Source organism: Mytilus edulis, chromosome 1, assembly GCF_963676685.1.
Source record: "Mytilus edulis chromosome 1, xbMytEdul2.2, whole genome shotgun sequence".
Lineage (NCBI taxonomy): Eukaryota > Metazoa > Mollusca > Bivalvia > Mytilida > Mytilidae > Mytilus > Mytilus edulis.
This window is the reverse complement of record NC_092344.1, coordinates 5412274-5426517: the sequence shown is the minus strand read 5'-3', so window position 1 is coordinate 5426517 and position 14244 is coordinate 5412274. Positions and strand designations below refer to the sequence as shown.

The 14244-nt window shown below is 33.4% G+C and overlaps 1 protein-coding gene across 7 annotated transcripts in view; it reads left to right on the top strand.

The window, feature by feature from the left end:
- LOC139510087 (organic solute transporter subunit alpha-like) overlaps window positions 1–14244 on the top strand; it is a 25131-nt gene extending 10887 nt beyond the window's left edge. For 4 of the 7 annotated variants that reach the window (XM_071296338.1, XM_071296355.1, XM_071296396.1 and 1 more), the window contains 7 exons: window positions 205–371; window positions 3290–3363; window positions 4557–4721; window positions 6921–7035; window positions 8103–8355; window positions 10071–10252; window positions 13436–14244. In XM_071296338.1, coding sequence (XP_071152439.1) covers window positions 205–371; window positions 3290–3363; window positions 4557–4721; window positions 6921–7035; window positions 8103–8355; window positions 10071–10252; window positions 13436–13537 — 1058 coding nt within the window. In that variant the 3' untranslated portion in view covers window positions 13538–14244. The remainder of the gene's footprint in view (window positions 1–204; window positions 372–3289; window positions 3364–4556; window positions 4722–6920; window positions 7036–8102; window positions 8356–10070; window positions 10253–13435) is intronic. The other 3 variants (XM_071296364.1, XM_071296385.1, XM_071296374.1) reach the window with 3 other exon arrangements.

The following is a 14244-nucleotide window of genomic DNA, read 5'->3' as shown; positions in this document are numbered from 1 at the left end:
GATAATGTAGCGAGGTTATACATGATTGCTAGCGTTAAGGTCAGTTAAATAATGTAGCGAGGTTATACATGATTGCTAGCGTTAAGATCAGTTAAATAATGTAGCGAGGTTATACATGATTGCTAGCGTTAAGGTCAGTTAAATGTAGCGAGGTTATACATGATTGCTAGCGTTAAGGTTAGTTATATTGTATGTGTATTTCAGATCTGAAAGAAAACCAGTACCCTGACGTGATAGTGGCTTTGACAATATGTTGTATACTATGTGTAACGATGATAGTAATATACCTAGAGGCAGTTTACTTTGTGTTCAGATTTCACAGCAACACACGACAGAAAATAAGGATCATGTTCTTACTAGCTCTATGTCCCGTAAGTTTACACTAGATATGAATAAGTATTGTGTTCTAACTTGCTGTTCGGTGTGAGCGAACGCTCCCTCCGTCTGGAAGGCCGTACCTTGACCTATAGTGTGTTTTTTTCTTCAATAAATTGTTATTTGGACGGAGAGTTAATTGTCTCATTGGCACTCATACCACATCTTCCTATATCTGTTATATGTTAGTTTACATAAGTTATAGACAAGGATCGTGGTCTTACTACCTCCATGTCCAGTAAGTTTACATGTTCTCACAGACTTTATTTTATGTTAGCATACATCAGATATTCAATAGTTACATTGGTTTCTGCTGTTTTAGATAGATAACTTGATTATACTATGTCCTTTTTGTTCACCTTTAGATTGACAGTCGATATAAAGATATGTAATGTGTTTAATCAAAAGTAAAAGAAATTAAAGTCTTAAAAAAGACCGGAGTCGTAAAAAAATACTTATAATGTGTGTAAATATTTTTGACAAGCCTTTAACAAATATAGAATTATTGAATCGGTCTTGGAAATTCACACTGTCTCTGAAACATCAGTGACACCAGTTTTTAAGTGCTTACAGTAACTGTAATTATCATTTTAAAGATACTGTAATTATCATTTTAAAGATATCCTAATACATTATTTTGAATGTAATCCGTTTAAATCCGATGTTATGATAAGTTATCCCCCCTTAGGGAGCGTAGCGTAACATAACATTGGATTTTATTTCTGATTGTTTTGATATAAATACATATTGTTGAAGGCCGTACAGTGACATAATATAGTTGATCATAGTTGTTAATTTCGGTGTCATTTGGTCTCTTGTGGAGAATTGTCCCATTGACAAACATACGCTTCACAAGAGACCAAATGTCACAAAAATCAACACCATTATAAAATAAAAGAAGAATGTGTCCATAAGATACAGTGGCCCCCGGTTTTAAACATGCAAAAGTCAATAAATTAATTCGAACCTACTGCATTTGTTTCCTTTGAAACTTAATGACATATGTATCTTATTCTGTATTTGGTGTTAACAGGCAGTGTGTATAAGTTTCTGAAATTTGGTTATGGCGCAGTCAGTAAAGATAAACTGGTTCGGAAACGGTAAACTTAGTAATGTTACCATTAAAAAAGGCATAACTTGAGAATAATAAAAGTGACGCCACCAACATTCGAACTTAAATCTGTGTGTAATTGTAGTAAGCGTTGTCTTTAAGTTTCGTCACATTGAGTTTTGGCAAAGTAAAGTTAGATTGCAGAAACAACAATTTAGCAATTTTACTATTTATATAGAGGTATGTCTCAAGAACAGTGAAAGTGATACCACACAAATTCGAGCTTGTCCTGTGCTTGGTGATAACAGGCATTATAGGGTGGATAAGTTTTATATCATTTGGTTGAGGCAAAGTTAAGAAAGAGAACGGAATCTAATTTCGTGATGTACATAAGGCAAGGTAAACTTAAAAGTCGTCTTCGTCTGACGACGGGAGCATAAACAATACGGTAGCGATATGGACATGTTCTTAGTTTCTTAAAAACGCTAATGGTATCTAGAATAAGGACTCTTAAGTGATTTATAGTGCAACTACAACTAACTGAAGGGGGTTTATTTATGGACATATATATCATTTTATAAATCATTAAGTAGCGTTCTGTCTTATAAATAGGCATGTTATTTGACATGATGTTAATTTAAAGTAAAATAAAGCAAATTAAAAAAGATATACTTTACAGTAGCAATCAGTGTGTGTATTTATAGATATATGTCATTGTATAAAGCATTGGAATAATGTTATTTTAAATAGCATGCTATTTGACATGATGTTATGTTTGTTTAAAATTAAAGTATTTCAGGTAGACCGTATACTAAGTACAAAAACATTTTAGCAATAAGGTATTAAATACAGTTTGATTACTCGTGTTCAAAGCAGATTCGTTACCTTGTGAATTTATGAATGACTATGGCTAACGGCGTTATTTTTTGGTCTCCCCACGCAACACGATGCGTGGGACACAAAAATAATGGTCGTCCGTTACTCCGCCTATTTGTTCTGCTATTATATACATGGAAAAATGCTGATTTTTTCGTTTACCTTATCTAACTTAATTGCCTCAACCAAATGTTATAAAACTGATACACAATGCTTCTTACAACAAAACACAGATCAAGTTGGAAATTGGTTGGCGTCACTTTTATCTTTCTAGAGTTATGCTCTTTTACAAACTTTAAAGGAAAAATGCTGATTTTTTTGTTTACGTTCTTTAACTTAAGTTTGCCTCAACCAAATGTTGTATCGTTCTTGAGTTATGTCCCTTTATACATTATATGCAAGCAAGGACACCATCTGTATCCTATGGACACATTCACCATTTATTTTTTTACAGAGGCAATGTGCTTTGGAAATATAAATCTTTGAACATTGCATTGTTAGTACAATTTACAATTCTTATTTATTACATTTATATCAGGCGTTTATCAGAAATGTCTAAAAATCAATGCAGATCCACTTTTAAACAGAGTTATTCCCCTTGGAAATATAAATCTTAAAGAAAATGGCATTGTTAGCTTTCTTATTTTTCACATGAGTTATGTCTCTTTAAAATTCAATGTGTATTGAACATTGCATTGTAAGCTATATTTTTCAGGAGCTCTGGCCCTTGGAACAAATTATGCATTGTAAGCGATCTCATGCCCACATTTTTGTTACATATTTACCATAAAGTTTAAAAATAAAAAATAAAAAAAATATTTAGTTATTGCCCTTTTACAGATATTATATGAGCAACTCATGAGACTTTCGAATAAAATTGAGAATGGAACAAGGAATGTAAACACCGGAAATGTGTGCACTGCATTTAGCAGGTTACGCTGAATAAGAGTTATTTTATGTACTTTACATAATTTTTTTCTTTTTCAGATCATTGCATGGACTTCTTTGTTAGCAATTCTAGTACCAACTGCAACATTGCTTAGCGAATTTACTGCCTCAATGTATGTTGAATTGTTTTTCTAAGTTCAATACACATACTAATATATAACACCAATATGGCCAACTTGAAACAAAAATGAACACCCTGTGGGATGTTAAATATATACAGTGAGAAAACTTACATAAAATAGACCAGCATCAACAAAAAAAATAGACTGTCTGTAACCATGGTTACTGTTAGTTTATGTACGGACATATTCAAAGTTTTCCTGGTCCCGAGTCACTGAACTAACTATGACAACGCACAAAAAACTAAACACATTCTAGAGGTCAACATATTTGGTTTTACAATATATAAGTGTCTACTCAATACCTCAGGCTCTTAATATTCCTATCAGGAAAATACTATTTTAAATCCGATGTTCAGCAGTTGTCGTTTGTTGATGTGGTTCATACTCATAGTGTGTCTTTCTATGTTGTGTGATGTTATATACTATTATTTCAGAAAAGGGAGAAGGTCTCTTTATGTGGTTCATAAGTGTTTCTCGTTATTATATAGATTAGACAGTTGGTTTTCCCGTTTGAATGGTTTTACACTATTTATTTTTTGGGACCCTTTATAGCTTGCTGTTCGATGTGAGCCAATGCTCCGTGTTGAAGGGTGTACCTTGACCTATAATGGTTTACTTTTATAAATTGTTACTTGGACAGAGAGTTGTCTCATTGGAGCTAATACCACACAATCATATATGTATGTATTCGTGTTTGAGTACGCCCTAAATTGGGGAATTGTTTTGTTTAGGTGTAAAATTTCATTAAACTCTGGTAATATGTAAGTGGTAGGTTTATTTATTTTACAGTCCTTTTACAATAATACAGAATTTTAAAAAAACCTTCCTGTTGTATTCGTTTATTTTATGTTTGAATGATTGCTAAATAAGACTTTTAGCCAAAACCCTTCACAATCTAAGTCTTCTTATGTAACTACGATGCTTTTCAGTAAAATTGTATAAGCCATAAGACCAAGGTTTTCTTGGTTCACCCCATCAGGAACACCCAAATCCAGTTATTAGTACTAACTTGTTTATGACTACAGACTGTAAATCATTTTGCTTTTGAAGTCACTGCTTTCACAATGACTTATATACCTCGCATATTTTTTTATATATACATTGCAAAAAATGTTCCTTATGAGTTAAAATGCTTGTCTGTAATAATCCCACCAGTTCTTCATTTTATGTTATTTTGGTTTTAGATACGTCGGTGTTTGTATAGTAGTGTTTCTAAACATGTTATTGGAGTATCTGGGAGGGACGACACAACTGTTAACCGACATGTCTGATCAGACGTTAACATTCGGTACACCTCCATGTTGTTGCTGCTGTATGTGCTGTAAATGCTGTAGATTTCCTTTTAACAAGTAAGTAATGATAGACCTCGAGCTTTTAACAAGTAAGTAATGATAGACTTCGAGCTTTTAACAAGTAAGTAATGATAGACTTCGAGCTTTTAACAAGTAAGTAATGATAGACTTCGAGCTTTTCAATAAGAATAATGAGTCAACAGCTTTAATTCTCTCAGAAACATTGACAAATAATCAAAACTTGCAACGAATGATCCTTTTTCTCGTAGTTCTTCGGTTTATCGTTCTGAACATGCATAAACTATTTGCTACTGGATGTTAAGCAAACAACAATAAATCAAAACAACTGTTACTTTAAGTTGCTCACTTCTTTTTCATCATTCAACTTTTGTTGGCGATCATTCTCCAGTGATGCTTCCTACCTAATCAGAAAATTACACAGGCACTTGTTTCTATCCATGGGAAGACCCATTATCAACGTATATCTCCAGTGATGCTTCCTACTTAATCAGACAATTACACAGGCACTTGTTTCTATCCATGGGAAGACCCATTATCAACGTATATCTCCAGTGATGCTTCCTACCTAATCAGACAATTACACAGGCACTTATTTCTATCCATGGGAAGACCCATTATCAACATATATCTCCAGTGATGCTTCCTACCTAATCAGACAATTACACAGGCACTTGTTTCTATCCATGGGAAGACCCATTATCAACGTATATCTCCAGTGATGCTTCCTACCTAATCAAACAATTACACAGGCACTTGTTTCTATCCATGGGAAGACCCATTATCAACGTATATCTCCAGTGATGCTTCCTACCTAATCAGACAATTACACAGGCACTTGTTTCTATCCATGGGAAGACCCATTATCAACGTATATCTCCAGTGATGCTTCCTACCTAATCAGAAAATTACACAGGCACTTGTTTCTATCCATGGGAAGACCCATTATCAACGTATATCTCCAGTGATGCTTCCTACCTAATCAGACAATTACACAGGCACTTGTTTCTATCCATGGGAAGACCCATTATCAACGTATATCTCCAGTGATGCTTCCTACCTAATCAGACAATTACACAGGCACTTATTTCTATCCATGGGAAGACCCATTATCAACATATATCTCCAGTGATGCTTCCTACCTAATCAGACAATTACACAGGCACTTGTTTCTATCCATGGGAAGACCCATTATCAACGTATATCTCCAGTGATGCTTCCTACCTAATCAGACAATTACACAGGCACTTGTTTCTATCCATGGGAAGACCCATTATTAACGTATATCTCCAGTGATGCTTCCTAACTAATCAGAAAATTACACAGGCACTTGTTTCTATCCATGGGAAGACCCATTATCAACGTATATCTCCAGTGATGCTTCCTACCTAATCAGACAATTACACAGGCAATTGTTTCTATCCATGGGAAGACCCATTATCAACGTATATCTCCAGTGATGCTTCCTACCTAATCAGACAATTACACAGGCAATTGTTTCTATCCATGGGAAGACCCATTATCAACGTATATCTCCAGTGATGCTTCCTACTTAATCAGAAAATTACACAGGCACGTGTTTCTATCCATGGGAAGACCCATTATCAACGTATATCTCCAGTGATGCTTCCTACCTAATCAGACAATTACACAGGCACTTGTTTCTATCCATGGGAAGACCCATTATCAACGTATATCGCCAGTGATGCTTCCTACCTAATCAGACAATTACACAGGCACTTGTTTTATCCATGGGAAGACCCATTATCAACGTATATCTCCAGTGATGCTTCCTACCTAATCAGACAATTACACAGGCACTTGTTTCTATCCATGGGAAGACCCATTATCAACGTATATCTCCAGTGATGCTTCCTACCTAATCAGAAAATTACACAGGCACTTGTTTCTATCCATGGGAAGACCCATTATCAACGTATATCTCCAGTGATGCTTCCTACCTAATCAGACATTTACACAGGCACTTGTTTCTATCCATGGGAAGACCCATTATCAACGTATATTTACGAGCTTTATAATAGTTGGTCTTGACATGGATAGAAACAAGTTCCTGTGGAAAATTACCTAAAATTACGATATCTTAGATCATTTTGATGGTAGTTTTATTATTTCAGTAAACATATGCATAAATCCAAGTATAAAATTATTATTTCCTTCTTATCATATATATTATTATTGTTGAAATATCTAATGTTGTATCCATATTAATCATTGCAGAAAGACCTTACGAGTAGCATCAGTATTTACCATACAAATTGCCATAGTTCGACCCATTGTATTGTTTGTAGCGGCAGTGCTTTGGACTGACGGCAAGTACGCATCAGGAGACGAGGTAATACTTCATTTTTCTTTTATATCATGTTTCGTAAAAACAAAATTTAAATGAACCACCAAACTTTTTTTATTTAACATAATACTGTTTTACATATATGGAAATAGTCTTTTATGAAAAAAGTATGGAGTTGTAGCCATGGAACTGCTTTTGTGGATAAACCTTATCAGGAACGCTCAGATGAAAAAGATTGGAGATTAATAAATATGACCGAAAAGAAACCCAAAAAGAAAACACACATTGTAGTCAGCTTTGCCTGAAGGAGTTTCACTATCAAGAAAACCCAAAGATCAACTATATGATCCACTACAGGTTAACTTACAACCTTCAACAATTAGCACAAGCCATATTGTATATTAAGCTATAAGAGGCCCCTTGATGACAAAATGTGAAACGATTCAAAAGCCAAGACCTTGGGTCTTATTTATGCCACAACAATTAACGAAAAAAATATTATATGGAGTCGATAGTTACTTAATCAACGACAAGCACTGGATTACAGACCCTTGGCTTTGGACAAATAATTGTGCGTGTTTAAACAGTTTTGTGAGCGTTTTTGACACCTCCCGCTAAACTGAGACAGAGGTTTAGCAACACGACATCAGAACAAAAAAGTAAAAATCGTTGGGAAATGTATGACTAATAAAAGTTATACTTAGTTCAAAGATAAATAAACAAAAAGACACAAAATATCAATTTTAAAATATTTGCAGTTACTGAAAGTTAGTCAAAAGCCCAATTTTAACTAATTGATATATTATGTTAACCTCAGTTTTTGTTGAAACTACATATTTTTACTCTATTTCGTTTTCCAAAACTTTTTAATACCATGACCAATGTCAAAGTTACCACAGCGCATGATTCCCCCAAAGTTGAAACTTTCAATTGACAATGTCATCAACCCAACATTAAATGTATTTTCTTGACCAGTCATGACAAACAACAAATATGTGTAGGATACCATAATCTTAATACTGAACTTTAGTATAGATAAGAAATAATAACTATTGCAATATGGTCACAGCATTGAACTATATATTCCTCAAACATTTGAATTCTTTTTACAGGGAGAACAGTCAAGCATTACTTTTCCAATCCAGGTTTTTAGTGGAGTGTCAACGATTTTGGGAGTCTGGGGACTTCAAATAGTCTACCGGGCCACACGAGACCGATTAACCATGTTTAGAGTTAACTTAAAATTTGCGTCATTCCAGCTAACGTTCGCGATAGTCAACCTACAAAATTTTATATTAGCAATTTTAGGGAAAAACGGGATACCTGCTTGCGAAGGTAGTAGAGGGCCTTTAATGCGTGGTTCAAGTAAGTGCATTAATGTTGTCTCTGTCACAACCGATGTTCAATCAAATATTTTAATTTTTTTCATTGTTCAATCATTTCATGGTAGACATAAGCATTCGTATAAATATCTCAGTATATTATAAGACTAAAAAAACTGTTTCACCATCAAATACTGATAACTAAAAAAATAACCGCAAGTTATTTGAAACTTTTACTTAATTATTTCATAGATGCAAAGACTTTATCTGGAAGTTCGTTTGTACCTGTTGATATCTTATTACAAACGGAATTGCACATACACATTTTATTGCAATATTGCTTATAGAGCTAAACAAAGAATCGATCCTTGTTATCTCATTGGTACTTTAAATTAACGTATCTTAAAGGTGTATCAATTTAAAGTTGTAGTAACAACCATCAATAGTCTCGTCATCTGATTTTTTTAATACCTAAAAATATATCAGATGTAAAAATGAAAAAATGTTTATGATTGCAAGATAGACAAGTCTGCAACAGGGACCAAAGGACATAGACCTTCAAGGTTAGCAACTATATGTCACCGTAAGGCTTTCAACAATGAGCAAAACCCAAACCGCATAGCAAGCTTTTGAGGTCTAGAAATCACAAATTAAAAAAATTGCAACAAGAAAAATAAACGATTAATGTACAAAACAATACACGAAAAAAACCGAAACAAATGACAACCACTGAATACCTTGAGATAGGCACTTACAGAAATTAACATGACTAAATAAATTGACGGGCACGCCAACTTTCACCCAAACCTGACACAGTCGTGTAACAGCAAAATACAAGAAAAGAATTATAAAAATCAGTTGACCAGCGCTCTTTAACTCATCAGATAGATTTTATAATCTTGGTCTGTTTCTGAAACCAATTCTAACATAACTTTTGATTTTATAACCCCGCATACCAACATTCCCAATGTGAAATTATAATTGTTTTGAATAGACATTGAACTACACAAATTCTTTTTTGCGACGTTTGCATTTTCTGACGCCCAACACGCGAAACAAGAATGTGTTTTTTTAATTTGATAGATGCTTTTTGTGTTTTTGTATATGTTTGTTTGTCTTGAGATTGTAACACTGCTATAACCATATTTGACTATTTTACCGATTATGTCTGTTTTGTTCACACATCGTGGTGAAAATAATTGAATTTGATGCGACTGTCATAAAAGTGAGAGGTTTAGCGCTATAAAACCAGGTTCAATCTACCATTTTCTACATTTCAAAATGCCTGTACCAAGTCAGGAATATGACAGTTGTTGTCCATTCGTTTGATGTGTGTTATCCTTTGATTTTGCCATTTGATTAGGGACTTTCCGTTTTGAATTTTCCTCGGAGTTCAGTATTTTTGTGATTCTACTTTTTATGCATAGATCAAATACAACTAACTAAAACCATAAGATGCAAAGTAATGACCTGAGAGTACGTAGGCCACACTGTAAAATATTTTGGTTTACCCTAGCCAAAGGAGACAGTAGGTAGGTAGGTAGTCATGTTCTTTTCTTTTTTTCGGCAAAGAAAAATTGAAGGGTCAGAATTGTTTTCGTCTTACTGCTTATCTGATTAAAAAAAATTTACAAATGAGGATAATAGAAGAGTTTGAGAAGGTAGATATTCTAGTAGGTATCGTTGGGACAAACAAACTTATTCTTTTTTATGGCCTTACATACTAGTACGAGTTTAAACAATTTCTACCTTTTTCAGGACTGAATCACTATTTGTTAGTGATAGAAATGTTCCTACTCTGTATTTTATCCCGATTCGCCTATCGTCGACAGGAGGCAAAGAATATACAAGAGTATAGTATGGATGGAGTGACATCGAGTATAAAAGATTCCAGCGACAAAGAAGTAAATGGCATTGATAACTTTGTTGATGTAGCAACTGTAAGCTAGATCCCTGTTCCCAGCTAGTTCATAGATGGTTTAAGGTTAACTGATACAGGACAAGATATGATACATTTTGGCATTTATGAGATGACAAAAATTAAAGTCATTAGCGTTTCAACGAGAAATAACCATGCAATGCTCACTCTTATAAAGATTTGTATTTTATTCCGTTGCAAGTAAATCATCATATTTGTCCTGTTTCAACAGCTATTGAACTGGTTGTTATTGTTCACAATGTATAAACACGGTCACTACATGTACACCTCTGTTGTCATTTTAGTATTGTATGCATGCTAGTTTCTCCAATGTATTATTAATATTATTTCTTATATTTTTATCAGGGTAATATCGGTAATCATGTTAGGGGTATACAGTGCTAAAAATTTCTCAGGGTTAAGAAGGGACGATAAAGTATCGACAACTTATTTACCTCACACTCTTGGATTCTCAGGGTTACCATTATCAATATTTTGTCGACAACTTATTACCTCACAAAGATTTCCGGGTTTAACATTGACGATTTTGTCGACAACGTATTTACCTCACACAAAATTCTGGGTTAAACCTTGACAATATTTTGTCGAAAACTTATTTATGTCAGTAACACAGATTTCTGGGTTGGACATTGATGATGTATTGTCGAAAGGTTAATTAACTTGCATAGATTTCTCGGTTAAACATTGACGATGTTTTGTCGACAACGTATTACATTTCAAAGATTTATAGGTTTAGCATTGACTATATATTGTCGGCAACTTTTTTTTTTTTTTTTTTTTTTTTTTTTTTACCTCAAATAGATTTCTGAGTGAAACGTTGACGAGATTTTGTTGACTGCTTATTGACCTTTCACAGTTTTCTTGTTGAATTTTTTTTTACGATATATTGTCGACAACTTATTGACCTCACACAGATTTATGGGTAAAATATTGACGATATATTGTCAACAACATATTAACCCACACAGATGTCTGATAAATGTATATCACACAGAAAGAAATTGCAATAAATAATCAGTTGTCCATAGTTTGTCGTTATGCTTTTTACTTGAAATACAGATATTTGTCAAGGACAGTTAGTTATGTGTATTTCTCAGTAAATTGTTTTAAAGCCAGTTGTTTTAATCCATTTGTATAAAAAAACCTGTTATAGATCTACTTTTCCATCTGATCCTTTATCTCCCTCGTGTATCATGGATCTGCCCTTACACATGATCTTTCATCTCCCTTGCGTAGCCTTGATCGCCTGTCACACGTGATCTTTGGTCTCCCCTTACTTATGTAGAATTTTATCTCCCCGATGATTCCTTGATCTGCCCATATCACGTGATGCTTCATCTCCCTGACGTGGCCTTGATTTGACTTACCACGTTATCCTTTGTCTCCCTAGTGTGTTTTTGATCTGCCCTTACACGTCATCCTTATCTCCCTTGCGTGCCCTTGATCTGCCCTCACACTTGATCATTGATCTTCTTGACGTGTGTTGATCGACCCTTGCACGTGAGCCTTTATATCCTAGGCGTGTCCTTGACCTGCCTTTACACGTGATATTTTACATCCCTGTGGTGTTTTTGACCTTTACCTCGCACAAATTTCTGGGTTAAACTTTGACAATATTTTGTCGAAAACTTATTTAGGTCAGTAACACAGATTTCTGGGTTGGACATTGACGATGTATTGTCGAAAGGTTAATTAACTTACACAGATTTCTCGGTTAAACATTGACGATGTTTTGTCGACAACGTATTACATTTCAAAGATTTATAGGTTTAGCATTGACGATATATTGTCGGCAACTTTTTTTTTTTTTTTACCTCAAATAGATTTCTGAGTTTAACGTTGACGAGATATTGTTGACTGCCTATTGACCTTTCACAGTTTTCTTGTTGAATTTGTTTTACGATATATTGTCGACAACTTATTGACCTCACACAGATTTATGGTTAAAATATTGACGATATATTGTCAACAACCTATTAACCCACACAGATTTCTGATAAATGTTATGTGTATTTCTCAGTAAATTGTTTTAAAGCCAGTTGTTTTAATCCATTTGTATAAAAAAAACCTGTTATAGATCTGCTTTTCCATATGACCCCTATACCTCTCTATGTGCCATATGTAGTTAGCTATTTCAATTGTATATAAATCTGTATATTATTTGTTGTCGGATACAAATAAGTACTCAATATGTGTCTCTATATTGCTCAACACAGTTTATACAAGACATGCATGTTTATTGTACACGTGCCATTTACATTTAATTTACTTCACAATTAACTTCAACAGGTCGAGTACACTACCTTATACCGGTATGCATAATTTAGCATACTAATGTTCGCAAACCATAACTGTTTTTAAACATAATACTCATTTCTTTCTTGAGCAATTGGCCAATCCAGAGAACGAGTTGCAATGCATGATAGACTTTACTACGTGTTTACATTTTATTTGAGTTTTTTAACTGGCTTACAACGAATTTTTCGGAGATTGCTGGAAAAGATTTCAAGATATTTGTTTTTGATATGTGATTACATTTACAAACCATAAAACAATCTTAATTCTAATATCAGATTTTCAAACAACGAAATGTATCTGTCCGTTGAAAAGAATAATTGGAATTCTCCAACAAATGCCACTAATTTTAATGATGAATAAACTAAATTAAACAAGATATAAAGAGATCCAATGCAAAAAGACATGTTTCAACCAATTTATACGTATGTAAAAACATAAACGTACCAATTGTTCTGCATTTCGTTAATTTATGTCTCTTCAGTGATGCCCGAGGCCAAAATATTTGAAATACAAATTTCAAAGCTTATTGTAAGGTGATAGTGAAATCGTGGTTGCACATTGTGGTCAATTGTATCGATCGGTCAATTTATCAGGAACGTTTTTACATTTTGTATTTTGGAAATTACTTTGCAAATCTCGTCTAGTGGTCTCGACCTGTTTTACTATATTTATATTTGATACCTTTTGTTTATTTGTTTTAATTATACACTATTTTTAAGCAATAAATGCACTGTATAAATGTATATATATATACTTCTCGCTGTATATAATCATTCTTTTTTAAACTTTGGTTAAGGTGTAAATACTAATGTTGATCGTAATTATTTTTAATGCATTGTCAATAGTTGCTACTATAGGCTACTGCAAAATTATATTTTTGTTAAAGCATTATAAACGGAAGTGCCAAGTATCAAAGACTATCTACAGTACCTTTACAATAAGGACGAATGCATCGGATGTTTTACAGCAGGACGGCTATAACAAATAAATATACCAAAGAAGATATTTAAACGAATATGTTATAACTATATCGTTCATATTCACATGTTATAATATTATTATTTACTGAAGAAATTATGATATATCCGGTGAAACTTATATTGAATTGAATTGAATTATAATATTATTATCTTTATAAATTAGTTTAAAAAATGTATGTGTTACAATACTCATGTCTCTAGTAATTTGATATAGTTTTAACTTTGCTGGTTGATATGAAATACATATAGTGGTGATAATAATGCAATTACATCGATAGAACTTATCACATCAACGCAACTGTTTCCACTTTTTAGGTTATTTGTTGATGCTACTCCAGTTTTATCATTCCGTCACGTTTTGTTTTCCAGACAGTTTAATGTCAAATTATTTTAGATTGGTACATATAGATTATTTCTCTGGTTATCAGCGGTGCTATTTATGTATATCTGTCGGGTATTTCAAATTATATTACGTCTCAAAACGTTACAAACATAAATATCTTTTCATCAACTTGGAGATTACTGTAAACACATAAAAGCATTTCTTTATACCTTCAGGATGATGGCTCTAGACTATACAGATATCAACAGTGATATTAATGGGATGATATTATTTTTAAAAACACTTATATGCTCACACTCAAGCATGTTAACATACCTCTAATTTACCTTGTCAATTTACCTGTAATACCATTATAAATACATATTATATTCA